Below are 13838 nucleotides of genomic sequence, written 5' to 3'. Positions count from 1 at the left end.
CAGCCACAAGCAAGCCCAGGGCACATACAAGCTTTCTGCTCTCCGGCGGTGCTTGCTGCTGTCCCTATCTGCTTGGGGATGGAAGGGGAGGATGCAACACCCAAGCTCTGCTCTGCAGATCACGCCAGGAAAGGTGTGTGGACCAAAGCCACCTTAACTCAGAGCCCTGCAAGTGGCAGCAGCAGGGTCGTCAGTCAAAGCCACACTACTCATGCAAACACATGGATTTCCCTTGTCGTCCTGCCTGTTTCTCCAGTCTGCTTCGTGTACAAAGTTGCTTTTTCCCAGCTTGCAGTGCAGACCCAAGGCGGTCTCCTGCACCTGAGATGCAGCTCCAGTCCTTGCAAGCGATAAGGATCATTAACCCCATTGGCTTCGGAGGCACTTTCATCCTGGCACACACCAATGAGCCATTTGCCACCTGGTGTTGTCCCCACACTTGGAATGTTGTCGTGACAAGGCTGCGAGGTGGAGCTGGCTGTGCAGGGTGGTGCCAGAGACAGGGAAAGGTATAAAAGTCCCAGCATAGAATGACAGAGACGTGATCTCTGAAAGTCTGAGAAGCGCCCCATTTCCTCTTTGCTGTCTCCAGTAAAACGTCACCTTGACCATGAAGGCAACTGTTTTTTTCCTGCTCCTCTCCCTGGCACTCTGCTGGTACCAAGGTGAGTGCAACGTTTTGCTGAGGAACCATTTCCTCTCCTTGCTAAAGCTCCCAGGTCTGCTGTGTGGGAAGGTGAGCCTGGGAACAGGGCAGCTGGGATGAGGACCTTGCTGTGGCCCTGGGCAGGGAATACCAGAGAATGATGCATTAAACCAGGGGTCTGTGAGCAAGCCTAAAGCAAAGGCTTTAAAAGGGTCCCTGGCACCTGCTCTCAAAAACGAGCAGACATGCTGGCCTGACACCCTTCATGGCGAGGATTCAGCTTGGAGCTGGTGATTTCTAGGACAGCATGATTCTTTCAGAGTGAATAGGTGCTATTCTGGTTTTTAAAAAGCAAAGCCAAAAAGACAGGAAATGCATCTACACAAGGGAAAATGCAGCTCTCACTACCAAAGCCAATGTTCAAGCCAACTGTGTTTTCAAAATCCCATATGGTGCAGAGGGATGAGAACATGAGCTGTTGCTGCTCTTCAGGTCCTGCTCACCAGGGATTTCTGCGTTAGTGGGTTCATTCAGAACAGGAGGGTGTTTCTGAAACAAGTCCTCCATCACTCCATTTACTGAGCAGCGGTTGCCATTGCAGAGCTGTCTGAGCGCAAAATCTGGACTAATTTCAGATTAACCGAGCATGTAGTGAGCTACAGGTCCTACATCTGGACTAGAGCTAGTCCGAAGTAAAATCCCTACAACATTAAACTGTGCAGCTATCAGGTCCTCAGCACCAAACTGTTTCACTTCACAGACTCATGGCTATTGGGCCACACTGCTTGTTAATATAGACGCAGTCTAAATCTTCCGTGTAGATGACTTCTCGATCTATAAGCAACCCAAGGTCTTTTTCTCAGCACTGCCTTTTTATGACCAAATTCAGGTTGTTTTTCAAAATACACGCACTGCATGTTCCAGCCATGTGATCCCAGCTGTCAGCTCGAGGACAGCTTCTCCATGGAGAAGCTCACCAGAGTCACAACTAGCTCCCACAAGCTTTGCTGTGAGACCTCAGGATCCAACTATACCTCCTTCTAGTAGAGACCTTCAGCAACTTGCCTTTTGTTCTGCTACCTTGTGGTACAAACCCACTGACACCAGAAAAATCACCCTGGATTTACTCCAGCACTGGTCCAGCATCAGCAGGAGTTTCTCAGTTACCCATGGATGCATGATAAGAGATAACAAAAGCCACCTTTGTTCCTCGGTAGCTGGTAGGGAAAGTCACTAGAAATTACTTTTGGCCTTGGCAGGGCCGTGCACCATCATGGTGTTTCTGCCAGGGGAAAGAGGCAGATAATGGGAGAGATCCAAAGGAAGAAATTGTTAGCTGGGACAAAGGTATTTGAGGGAAGTCATATGGTCCTCAGCCTAAAGCATCTTCACTAGATCCCCTTTGAAGCCAGCCCAAGCGATGTGTGCTAAACTATCTTCTCTCTCTCTCCACTCTAGGAAGTGCTGAGACGGATGGAGCTGCTGGCGAAGGAATAGAGGTGAAGGCTCCTATTTTTGTGTAGCACAAGGTTATGCCCAGCTTTAGTGATTCAGCACTAACCCACAAACCGGGGAGCCAGCCTTGCTAAATACAGGGAAGTATAGTGAGCTGCTGGGTTGTCAGTCCAAAAATGCCAGTATCTGGGAATCTCTTTCCAAGGCAAAATCCCAGTGATCGTATTTGTTTCCCAGTGCATTCCCCACATTCAGCTGAATATTGCTACTACCTGCCAACAAGATCAGAGCTCCCCTTACTCTCTGGCGTGCAAACGCGAGGGCGGGTAATTGTTGTGGCACAGAAACAAAAGCTGCGAAGAACGTGATCAGGCACTGCCCATGGAGCGATACTTACTCGGTATTGTTGCTCCTAAGGGTGTGCAGCAGTGCCAGGTGGAGCTCAGCTGGCCAAGGGACTGCATGGTGACAGGCGGTCTCAGGGTTTCTGAGAGCTCATAGCAGAGCTCTGAGCAAGCTGGGGTGGGTTATCAAGATGACATACAAAAAATGCACCCGCCTGTGAATGCAAAACTCCTTTGGGAAATTGAAAGCATGTTCAACATTTTCAGCATTACCTTCTTGTGTCTTCAGGCAAGTTGTGGCAATTACGACCTAAGAAGAGGTTGTACAAAGATCTTTGACCCCGTCTGTGGCACGGACAACTTCCTATACGGCAATGAGTGTCTGTTGTGCTCTCATAACCTGTGAGTATCTGGACCTGCAGTCTAAGTATCACGCAGACAAGGGCTACTACGTATGCCTGGGATTTCCCAGAAAGAAAGCTGTTTGCTTGCAGCTGTTAGGAGCACGGCCAGTGAACCGGGCACATCTGGCACGAGCCTGGCCTCCCACACGGGTGCTGCACCCGCTGCTCCGTGCACGTGGACTCTGCCTGAAAACCAGGTCCATTGTGTGTGTGGCTTGCAGCACACGAGCTGCTCACGAGCAGGGACCGCATGGCCCAAATGTCCCCACGCCTGCAGCCGCCAAGCTGCAGCAGTTGCTCAGGTTGTGCTGGCGGGTGCCCAGGAACTCAGACAAATGGCAAAGTTCTCAAAGTCTGCCCAGACCTAGCATGCAGGCAGGCAAATATTTTTCTAGGTGACCTCAGATGTGTGGTAGCTGACAAAAAACTCTGGTTTTTCACCCGAGCAATTTATAGCTGAGCTCTGCTTTCTGTCTTCTCTACATATGAAAGGATACAATTTGCTCTGGATATTTTTAAGAATGAGCCTTACATTTAATCTGTGCTGGTGCCAGATTGCACTGTCTTAGCAGAAGGCCAGGTCCAAATGTTAGCAACTTCTCTGGCAAGACTTGATTCATTTAATCTGGCTTGGGCCCTAGATAATTTTGAGTATATTTTTACATTGGAAGCGCTCCATGTCAGACAAGTGAAGGAATTACTTCCAACTTAATGCTATTAGGTGGTTCAAAAATCTCTGTTGGGAAGATTGAACCTTATCTGTGGCCGGATGCCCCAGTCTGGGCGGCTAAGGGAGCTTCACCCTTGACTTTACCTGGTGCAGACAGGGATTTTTGGGGATCAGGCTCACACGCCCATCTGCCATCAGCACAGACATCACTAACAGAAGCTCAAATTCATCCCTTTCCTATCCCTGGATAAATGGGCTTGTGGAGCCAACTCAGCTTTTAGAAGCATTGCCTCCCAGCTAACTCTGCAGCAGCAAGGAACAGAGTCCAGGTCACCAGAAAAAAGAGCCTGGATAAGAATTGCTGGTCTGTTTATCCCCTCTTTCCTTCATTAACCCAGGTTGCTGCCCCATATTCTGCTCCTGGCCTGCTCAAATGCTGATTTTACATTTTAAGGCTGAAGACAATGCAGCCAGGCAGGGACATGCTGAGTGGGATCTCCTGAACGAAGGCACCGCGGTTAATGACCCGGCGCGGCACGGCAGGGCGGTAATGACCATGCTGGAAGCCAGCAGCCCAGCACCAGCTGTCGGCTGCATTGTACAGCAGATGGGGGTGGGAGGTTCGTCAGACACAACATCGTTAGGGCTTTGGCCATGAACCAAGAGCGGGGTAAAGAGACCGCAGAAGGCTTCAAAGCCAACTACGCAGGGAGCAAGGCAGCATCAAGGATGCTACGTCACCCCAGCGCAGAGTGTGGGTTCAGAGGGGACAGGAGACCTCAGTGGTCACAAGAATGGAAGTGTAGGGAACAAAAAGGAAAAGGACTGAGCCGGTGGTGTACCCAGAGCTGGCCAGAAGCCAGTGCTGGCACCCACCTTGCACACACAGGCGCTGTGTCCCTGCACTTCTTCCAAGTTCCGTTTGTGCAAACTCTCAGCAGCTGCAACTGGAAATGTGCTGCTCCTGTGGGACAAAGCCCTGAGCCTTGCAGCTCCCCTGTAACGTTCCCAAAGACATTTTCGGGTTGGAACAACAGCCATTTGGCCTCCCGGTCAGAGGGCGATCTGGCCAGGTGCCAGGATTTTGAAGCTGCCTGGTGCCAAATATCTCAGGGGAGGGATAAACGGAGTGTCCTGGTCTGTAAAGCTTTGATCCATGGGGAAAAGTCAGGTAGCCAAGAGGTAGGATGAAGTGTCATTTGCAGTTTTGTGTGTGCAATCGGTTTGACAAGAGCTGGAGTCGTGCAAGGAGTCTGGGAACAACTACTGTAAGAGCATCTGGCGGGTCCCTGTGGCAGCCGTGTCTCACTTGTCGCCTTCGGTCACTTCACTGTGACCAGCATGCAAAATACTTTTTGCAAAACACAAAACAGCTTAAAAATCATTTTACCATCATTCCTCTACGCACCTGAAAAATGGTTTTGTCATTTCAAAGAGGAGAACATCGTGAGTCCACGTGCAAATGGAACAATTCAGAGTAATGAGGCACACTACTGGGCAAAAAAATAATAACAATAATTTTTTGCAGGTGCCTTTTTAGTATTTTGCTCACTTTCGCTGCAGAAGCAATCAGGAGGGAGCAGGCCCGAGTCTGAGCAAGAAACAATAGCAGATATTTGTCTGTAAAAACCTACAAAACAAAGTCATAACCTTTATCGCCTGCAGCCAGGCAGGCATCAGAGGTGTCTTAGTGCTGTCCTACAGCACGGAGGTGAATTATTCTGCCAGGAGGTGTCAGGAAGCGCCAGCTCTTGAGCTTATTGGAATTAATTAACACATGTCCATGGTAACCCTGAACTCCCTGTCAAGAGTATGTGGCCTTACTAACTGTGAATAACACTTAAATGATGATTTAAGCAGTATTTTCCTTCTTTTCTTTCCATGTCCTCTGAACCAGGTACTTCTGTGTATCAGGGACCTGAAGGCATCCTCTAGCATTTTTAATGTCTCTTCCAGGAAAAGAAGCACTAAAGTGCGCATAAAGAACAGGGGAATGTGCCAATAGCCCTCTCAGCGCTCCGAGACTGCTCAAAACTAAAAGGCGCAACCGTTCCGGAGAAGATAGCACGAAGCTCTCCCTCACCTATACAAACGCCTAATAAAATTGAAGCATTGCCATGTCTTATACTGGGGTTTCTTACACACACAGCGGAACCCTTTCCTTGACATTTAAAATACCGTCCTGAAAAATACGGTTTGTTTCAGTAATGTCCGTAAAGAGCTGTGAGCAAATTACTGACAGAGCCCCAGGGACAAGGCTGGGACATGCCCAAGGAGAGAGCCAGGCTCTGCCGTAACAAGAAGGCTCTTTTTTTGCATCAATAATTGTGTTTTCTTTTTCTAAACTGCCAAGCAAGAGGAGATTTTTACCATTCTCATGACTTGCAATTACTTTTGTTAAATGCAAGGCATTAAAGCCCTTCCTCCAGAGCCTTTGCAGGGAGGAAGAGCCCAACAAGCCATCGCCATCAGGATCTGTTTCCCTCCTTGTCCGTGTGTCGGTGCCCCATCCCACAGTCCCTGTGCACCGAGAACCACCAGCATCAGACCCGTCCTGCAGATCACAGCTGCCCAGTGCCTCGGAAAACCGAAAATACTCCATTTTTCCAAGCAAAAGCTCCTTTTTTCTCTCCAGTGGCCGTGGTGAGCTGTGCTGCCGGCACCTATGCCCGGGCCCCAGGGCTGCGGGCTGGCGGGAGGGGAGCTGCGGCTCCCGGCGCAGCGGGACGCGGGGTGCGGGTCCCTGGCTGGAGAAAGGGAGGAGGTTTCGGCACTGGAGGCCGCTGTTGCTCCGCCGGTGCCGATGCTGGGCCCGCAGCTGGCGGGAAGCGGCGGCGGCCGCGGGGGGACCCGGCCGGGACGCGCGGGGTGCGGGGGAAGCGGCGCTGGACCCTCGACGGGGCCGCAACGAGATGTCGGTGCTTCTTCCAGCCCTGTAATGAGGGTGAAAGCCGCTGGAGGGGGGTTGCCGAGGCGCTCAGCGCTTCACATCCCGCTCTGTCACCCCCGGGGGTGGTTTACAAGGACCTCATGCTCTGTCTTGGGGGGGCTGAAAGGACACAACTGGCCCCAGAGGCTCTGCCCGTGGGTCCTGTGCTGCGGGATGTGGCTGCCTGACACTGGCACAGCTCTGCAGTTGTTGCCCAAAGCTCTCAGCACCCGACTGCTTGTGCCAAAGAACTGTGATGAGTCAACCCAAAATAGCCTGGGACAGAACGGAGAGAGCCAAGGGTTGAAGCCTCTCAGGGTTCCCTGCGAATTACAGCCCTTGAATAAACATCCATTTGTATTTTGGGCAAACCAAATGCTTTGTTCTTCGCAAATCCTGAACTCCACTGTGTTTAGAAAGATATTCTTGAGTTCTCTTTATGTTCCTTGAAGAAGTGGCTGGAACACAAAAAAAAAAGTATGGTTGAGCTGAGAGAAAGCTCTAGTGCTCATTTGAAATCTCAGATGAAAGCAGATGCAGCTGGGAAGGGGGGCAGCACAGGCTTCTCTTCCCAGATCTGCCAACAAGTCTGTCTGTGGTCAAAGGGAGAGACGAAAAATACCTCACTTTGCCCGTATGTAAAATTAATGCACTAAAGGTGGTAGCCCCAAATAGGCTTGGGACTGTAAATTGCCTCAACATCTTTGCACAAAGGAGATGGTGGAAGTACGGCTCCCGCAGCTGGGATATTTCTGATTCTGCTGCATCACAAGAAAAGGAGCATAGCTTTTACCTGGAGAGGTCTCTGCAAGTGGGTCTGGCAGGAGGGGAGGCTGAGCCTTCTCTCGCTATTCACTCGCTGCTCTCTGACTTCATGGCATGACTAAACCAGCTGAGCTCCAAACTCATCCAAGTTGGTTTCATCCACCCAGACAACACTGAAGAGGTTGCACTGAGGCCAGTTTATGCCAAGCAAAATATCTTTCCCGCCCATGCCATGTCTGGGAAACATCACCCAGTATTAGCCAAGAGCATTTCTTCAATGAAGCGAGGTGCTGACTGAGCTTGCAAAACAGCAGGTTGCGCCGGCTGGATGGTTGAGCACACGCTGCACCTCCCCAGGCACTGTTCTGACGAGAACGAGCGTTCCTGCTAAATGTCAACCACATCTGTTCCACAGCGAGGTCCATATCAGGCTTGAGATTAAGGGAAGCAGCAGGTCAGGGGCCACCCTGTAGGTAACTGCACAGCAGGGACACGTCAGGCAGAACCGGTGGCAAGTTTCCAGGAGGGAACAGTTCCTGTCCGTATTCCATTTTGGTTTGAACCAGTGCAAATGTGAGGAAGCCTGAGCAGGTGCAAAGGTGTTTTACTGACCCCTAGACCAGGTTTAGTTTTATTTATAGGAGACTCATCCTCAAAAGTCAATCTTCTGCCCCCATAAAGATTCTTCCACTGAAGATGAAGGGGACACTTCATCTCAGCTGCTCCTGCACCCTCCACGTGCCCCAGAGCCTGGAGTCGTGCTGCTCGCATGACTTTTCCGAGACCACACTTGACTCTCCGTGTCTCTGTGATGCTGTTCCCAGTGCTGCCAAGCTCACAGGGGAAAAACCAAAAGGGACAGTGGAGGAAAAAAGGGTAATGGCTTCAATTCTTCTTTTCTTTGTCTGCCTAAACAGCTGTAGCTTTTCAGGTCAACTTCCAAGGGCAGCGCTTCTGGCAGTGGGTGTTTGGGAGAGCCCCGAACACATTTTAAATGATGCAACTGCAGAAAAACAGGGCTCACCAAAACATGGGAGAGTCTCAGTCATCCGCCTCCCTCCTTCTTCCCTTCTGGCTGTTCCCAGAGGGCTCAGCCAGGGCAGCGGCGAAGGCCAAGGGGTTTGCAGGGGCACGGTGGTCAAGGAGGACCCCCAAGGATGGTACAAACATGGAGGGGCTCATCATTTATTGCCTGGGAAAGTGCGGGCATGGAAAACCACAACATCTGCCCCACTGCACTGCTCAGAATAGCAAGTGTTTGAACGACACAAAGGGGGAAATGCCAAAAATAACCACACCGGTTGTGGTAGCCCAGCACCATGCCAGCTCCCAGCCTGCCTGCCCCAGGGAGCACCAGCACATCTGCGGGGGAAGCAGGCGGTTTGCAGCTGGCAATGCCACCCTTCACCTCCTCCAGCCCCAGGACATCTCTCCCGCGCTCCTTTGCCAGGACTTGCTGTTCAGGTGGAAGCTTTTCAAAGCTCAGTGCCTGCAAGTCAGCCCTGGGTACTGTCAAGCCTTAGGAATGTCACAAGAGTTATGAAAACCAGACAGCTGAGGACAAATGGCCCAGGGGAGTATTTTCTGATCAGAAAACCATGTTTCTTTAAAATTGAGACTTTTCTGCCAGTAAAAATTCTTGTAAAAATCAGCCAGGGAAGCCCTTCCCCCTCCGCCTCCTGAAACACTTCACCTAAGCTCCCGTCTGGGAGGGAATATCTATTTCTATTACTGGTGACATTTGAATTTATAATGTCATGATAGCAAAGCGCAAAGTCAGAATTAGAACTAGACCAAGGGACTTTAGCGAGATGCAAGACCACAGCTGAGAAGCAGCTCCGCATTTCTGGTACTTCCAAAACATTCCTGTTTTCAAACCTATATGGAAGGGGCAGCATTGGCACTGCCTTGGCCCACTGCAGCTTTTCCAGGCCTTTCTCTGCTAAGGCAGCTTCTATTTCAGTCCTGTTTTCAAGATCAGATTTGTTTTTCTAGTCTAGAAATAAGCAGAGCCCTCCTCGGATTTGTTACCGCTGCTGAAGTGCACTTTTCATGGGGTGTGTTCAGTTCCAGGAGACTTTTTTGGGGAGGGAGCTGCATTAAACCCAGTTTGGCCAGTTGGCAGAAAGAGATGCTGTCAGTGAAAGGCTCTGTCTGTGCTATGATGCTGCCGTGTGTCACCTCCTGGCTCTGGCCTTTTGCAAAGGGTGCAGACAGCAGTGTCCCCACAGCCAGAGTAGAGGTCCAGAGCCTGCTCTCCTTTACAGGTCAGGTCTGCGCTCCAGCTCCTGCTAAGTCAGCTGCTGCTGTTGTGACAGCCTCAACAAGAGATGTCAGGAGTGCCAGGAAATACAAACAGTTTTGGGGAGACAGTTGCCCGGCACAGTGCAGCAACACCGCTATGTTAGAGGGCTGTGCTGCCAAGCTTGAGGCCAGAGAAGGAAGTACCCGGGTAGGAAATTATAGTGTTAATTTGCTGCAAAGCAAAAAAAGTCTCACTGAAAAGGAAGGATGCTTTTAAACTGCAAATTTCCTTCCATCTAAACCACAGCTCAGGCTACCGAGGGGAAAAGCTGTCCTTGGCAAACATATGGGAATGAGCTGGAAGTGACTCTGTACCGATACGGACTGTCCATAGGGCTTAGTGGGGCTGCGGCAGGATCATCGCTAAGTGAGGGAGCGGACACTTCTCACTGGCAGGCTGAAAGCACCATGATAACCGCAGACATGGAGCAAATAGCCACAACTAGAGCTGCAAATTTAAAGCAGGACCTCAGCTTTTGCTTTCTAATGTCTCTGAGCTGTTACAGACAAGTCGAATGACAGTAATAGTTTGTATTTATCAAACAACAGTAAGCTTCCAGGAATCGGGAGCATCCAAAGTGCTCTGCAGCCAGGGCAGACAGTGATGCAACCCTGCCAATGTTCCTACACTAGTTTTCTGGCTGTCATCCTGCATCAGGCACTCTTCACTTACAGCAAGGGACAGGAGGGGCTGGAAGTGCCAGCTCCACATGGTGCTGGCACATGAAGCTGGATTCCTTGTGCTCTGCGCACTGCCTGAGACCTCCCGGCACTGCAGGCAGCATTAGCACTGCGGGTAGATTCGATGCTGAGAAGTTCTGCTTCCTTCCAGCTAAGCAGCACAACTCCCGGAAAGCTCCCAGGCAGAGGTCCTGTCCTTCACCTGTGCCAGAAGAACAACCTGTTGTTGTAGCACAGCTCAGCTGGGCTGGATTGCATGCTCCTTCCAAAAACTTAAGCGCTTTACCAGTTGTGAAAGGATACAACAAATAGAAAAGCATGTGTGTGGTTTAAACCCTCATAGGGGCTGCTGGCCTCTGGGAGTAGGTCAGGTCCTTCCCAGCACACCCTGGCATGAAAGCATGTGAAGATCCACAAGAAAGCAATGAAGATCCACCCCCACAGCCGCTTTGCAGGGTGCTGGGCAGCTCTCCTTTGCTGGCAGATGGTGCTAACACGGCTTCAAGCCACAAAGACATTAGGTAAGTGCAAGTGTCCAGCTTGCAGGTGGCATCCCTCTCAGGACCAAGATCTGATGCATTAATCAGTGACCCCGTATCAGCCCTCTTTCCTCAAGTCAGCATCCATACAGGGGAAGGAAAACAGCAGCCTTCCCTATACGCCCTATGGCGCGCTCCGGGGCACCGTGTCCCTCACCATCGTCCTCACGCGTACAGATTGTGTTTAAGTCCAGGGTTAGGATGCCAAGTCCTGAAGTGAAAGCCACCCAGAACACCTCAGCTGAAACATGGTGGGGAAGAAGGAGCAGAGGCAAGACTGAAGTTGTAGGCAAGGCATGGCTGGGGCAGAGAAAGGCATCTCATAGCACTTGCGCCAATGGACACGTGCTGGTGCATAGGCAGGGGACAAGCTACTGCACGTGACAGCAAGATGGCACAAACGCCTGATTCAAAGTGGACTAAAACCTATGGGCATAGCCCAGTTCCGGATCCAGCCCCAGCAAGACACTAAGGACAGCTGCAGTGGCATCGCTGAAGTTGGGCTGAAAGAATTTCTGGCTGTCCCAGCGCCTGAGCAGGAGTTACCCCTCTTTCCTCACCCCACTCCTGGTCACAAACACACAGGAATTTGTTAACCAAAGGAATTGTTCAGTGCACATCACCAAGAGGAAGGGGCTGCCCAGATGTGACTCTCCCAGCCTCCACTGGCCTTCCTGGCCAGTTTGGGACACTGCACCTGCACCGCTGCCAGCCAGCGGCAATGCAGTGATGCTGCGAAACATCTGCACCAGGGCACAGCTCCTCTCCTCCTTCCTCTCATGAAGTGCAGGGCAAAGGGGTCATAGGTCTTGCTCTGTCATTGCAGACACGATGTTTTAGGGAACAGCACATCCGTTCAGCATGTCTGGAAAGCTACAGGGAGTGCACAGACTGTGTCAAGGCATCTTAAAGCAAAGTAAAGTAAAAACAGCCTGGGACAGAGCCCCACGTTTCTGGCCACTAATCCCCCCAGTGCCTTGAGCTCAGCCACCAGTTCAACAAGAGCTTCTAAATTTGGTGCTGAGAAACAGTCACTAACATCCCTGAGTTTTCCCATTTGCCTGATGGTGCAAAAGAGAGCAAGAGAGCAAATAAACTACAACAGAGTTCAAGGCCAAGGTCTTTCTCTGAAAAAACTGCTTGAAAGACTAAACATCCACTGGTTTGGTGATAATGGCTGTCCCACTGTTTCTGCTGGTCCTTCTTACTCCAAAGCCACAAATATCCCCAAGTTCTTGGAAAAGGAAAGCAGCTACCTGGTTACAATTAACTTCCAAAAAAAGCAATTAAGAAAAGTTCAATTTACTTCTGTAGGCACAAAGGCAGACAAGTATCTTACGGTTCCAGCTCTGGCACACGTTCCCTATCCCAATCCAACTCCTTTTAAAGACAATTCCTGCCTTGGAGGCAGCTAATTGACCTCAAAGGCAAGTCCATGCTTTTCCAACTCTTTTACAGGCAAAGTGCGGGCTTTGGCCTAAATAGGACATCTGGACAAGGAAACATATATTTAGATTTGCAGAGCTGAACTACCACTCTCAAAAATAAGGCTCATGAGAGCAAGGCCACCCCTAGTAACCAGTCCTGACAGCAGAAGCACTTCCCCATGCAAAAAAGTTCCTGCTAATGAGGGCAGTGGATGTCTGTACAGCCTCCACAAGCGACACAGTGCGTCACTTTCAGGATCTTGAGGCTAATCTAAGTCCACAACTCTTGCTAGCTCCGGGAAAACGTTGCCAGGATGACCCACTGAGATGCAAAAAAAAAGGAAATGAGTTCCAGAACCGAGTCTTCAAGGATTTCAGCTGGAGACAATCCCAAGTTCCAGTATAGGTTGGGGAATGACCTATTAGAGAGCAGTGTACGGGAAAGGGACCTGGGGGTCCTGGCGGACAACAGGATGACCATGAGCCAGCACTGTTCCCTTGTGGCCAGGAAGGCCAATGGCATCCTTGGGTGTATTACAAGGGGGGTGGTCAGTAGATCGAGAGAGGTCCTCCTTCCCCTCTACTCCGCCCTGGTGAGACCCCATCTGAAATATTGTGTCCAGTTCTGGGCCCCTCAGTTCAAGAAGGACAGGGAACTGCTGGAGAGGGTCCAGCGTAGGGCAACAAAGATGATTAAGGGAGTGGAGCATCTCCCTTATGAAGAAAGGCTGAGGGAGCTGGGGCTCTTTACTTTGGAGAAGAGGAGACTGAGGGGTGACCTCATTAATGTTTATAAATATATAAAGGGTGAGTGCCACGAGGATGGAGCCAGGCTCTTCTCAGTGGCAAACAATGATAGGACAAGGGGCAATGGGATCAAGCTGGAACACAAGAGGTTCCACTTAAATTTGAGAAAGAACTTCTCAGTGAGGGTAACAGAACACTGGAACAGGCTGCCCAGGGAGGTTGTGGAGTCTCCTTCCCTGGAGACATTCAAACCCGCCTGGACACATTCCTGTGCGACCTCACCTAGGCGTTCCTGCTCCACCAGGGGGATTGGACTAGATGATCTTTTGAGGTCCCTTCCAATCCCAAACATACTGTGATACTGTGATACTGTGAGACTGTACACGCTGGAAACAGTGTGGTTGAAAAACCTATGAAGGCTTCTTCATCCAAAATCCTGACCCACATATATAGTGACATCTAATATATACATAATGGCCAGAAAGATCCTAATCAAAGTGGAAGCTGGAAAATAGCATCTTTTTGGCACTACCCTTAGGCAGCCCAGTCAACCCGCTGTCATACACCTGCAGGGTCATCAAATCAGCTTCCACACAACCTCTCCGCTGCTGCTGTTCAAAGCATTTAAGTTTGGGAAATCCTTCAAGCAAGACCTCGGCTCTGGGTGACCAGCCTGGCACGAGCGCCCTGTGCAAAAGGGTCAGCGCAACGCCGTGTCCTCGCTTGCTTTGCACGCATTTGGCTGCACCATGAGAAATGAGCCAGAAATCAGATTGAGGCATGAAGAGTAGCCACGCAAGCTGTTTTGCTTCAGCCAAGATAAGGCTAGAGACAAAAAGGAACCTCAGAGGAAAACTAAAAATATCACCACAAACTTGTAGCCTGGCAAAATGCCTAATTGGGCATTGCCCACATCAAGAGGAGATA

General features: G+C 50.5%; 2 protein-coding genes across 10 annotated transcripts in view; one reads left to right on the top strand and one right to left on the bottom strand.

The window, feature by feature from the left end:
* The window catches only part of LOC136107712 (serine protease inhibitor Kazal-type 5-like), a 119498-nt gene that overhangs the window by 51238 nt on the left and 54422 nt on the right, over positions 1–13838 (bottom strand). The window lies entirely within an intron of this gene.
* Positions 87–5623, top strand: SPINK1 (serine peptidase inhibitor Kazal type 1). The gene is made up of 4 exons (XM_065849349.2): positions 87–665; positions 2105–2145; positions 2735–2847; positions 5476–5623. The coding sequence occupies exons 1-4, from the start codon at positions 611–613 to the stop codon at positions 5522–5524; spliced, it is 258 nt and encodes an 85-aa protein (XP_065705421.1). The 5' UTR covers positions 87–610; the 3' UTR covers positions 5525–5623.

This window comes from Patagioenas fasciata, chromosome 14 (assembly GCF_037038585.1).
Source record: "Patagioenas fasciata isolate bPatFas1 chromosome 14, bPatFas1.hap1, whole genome shotgun sequence".
NCBI lineage: Eukaryota > Metazoa > Chordata > Aves > Columbiformes > Columbidae > Patagioenas > Patagioenas fasciata.
Note: the sequence above shows the minus strand (reverse complement) of the source record. Positions and strands in the feature narration are given on the sequence as shown.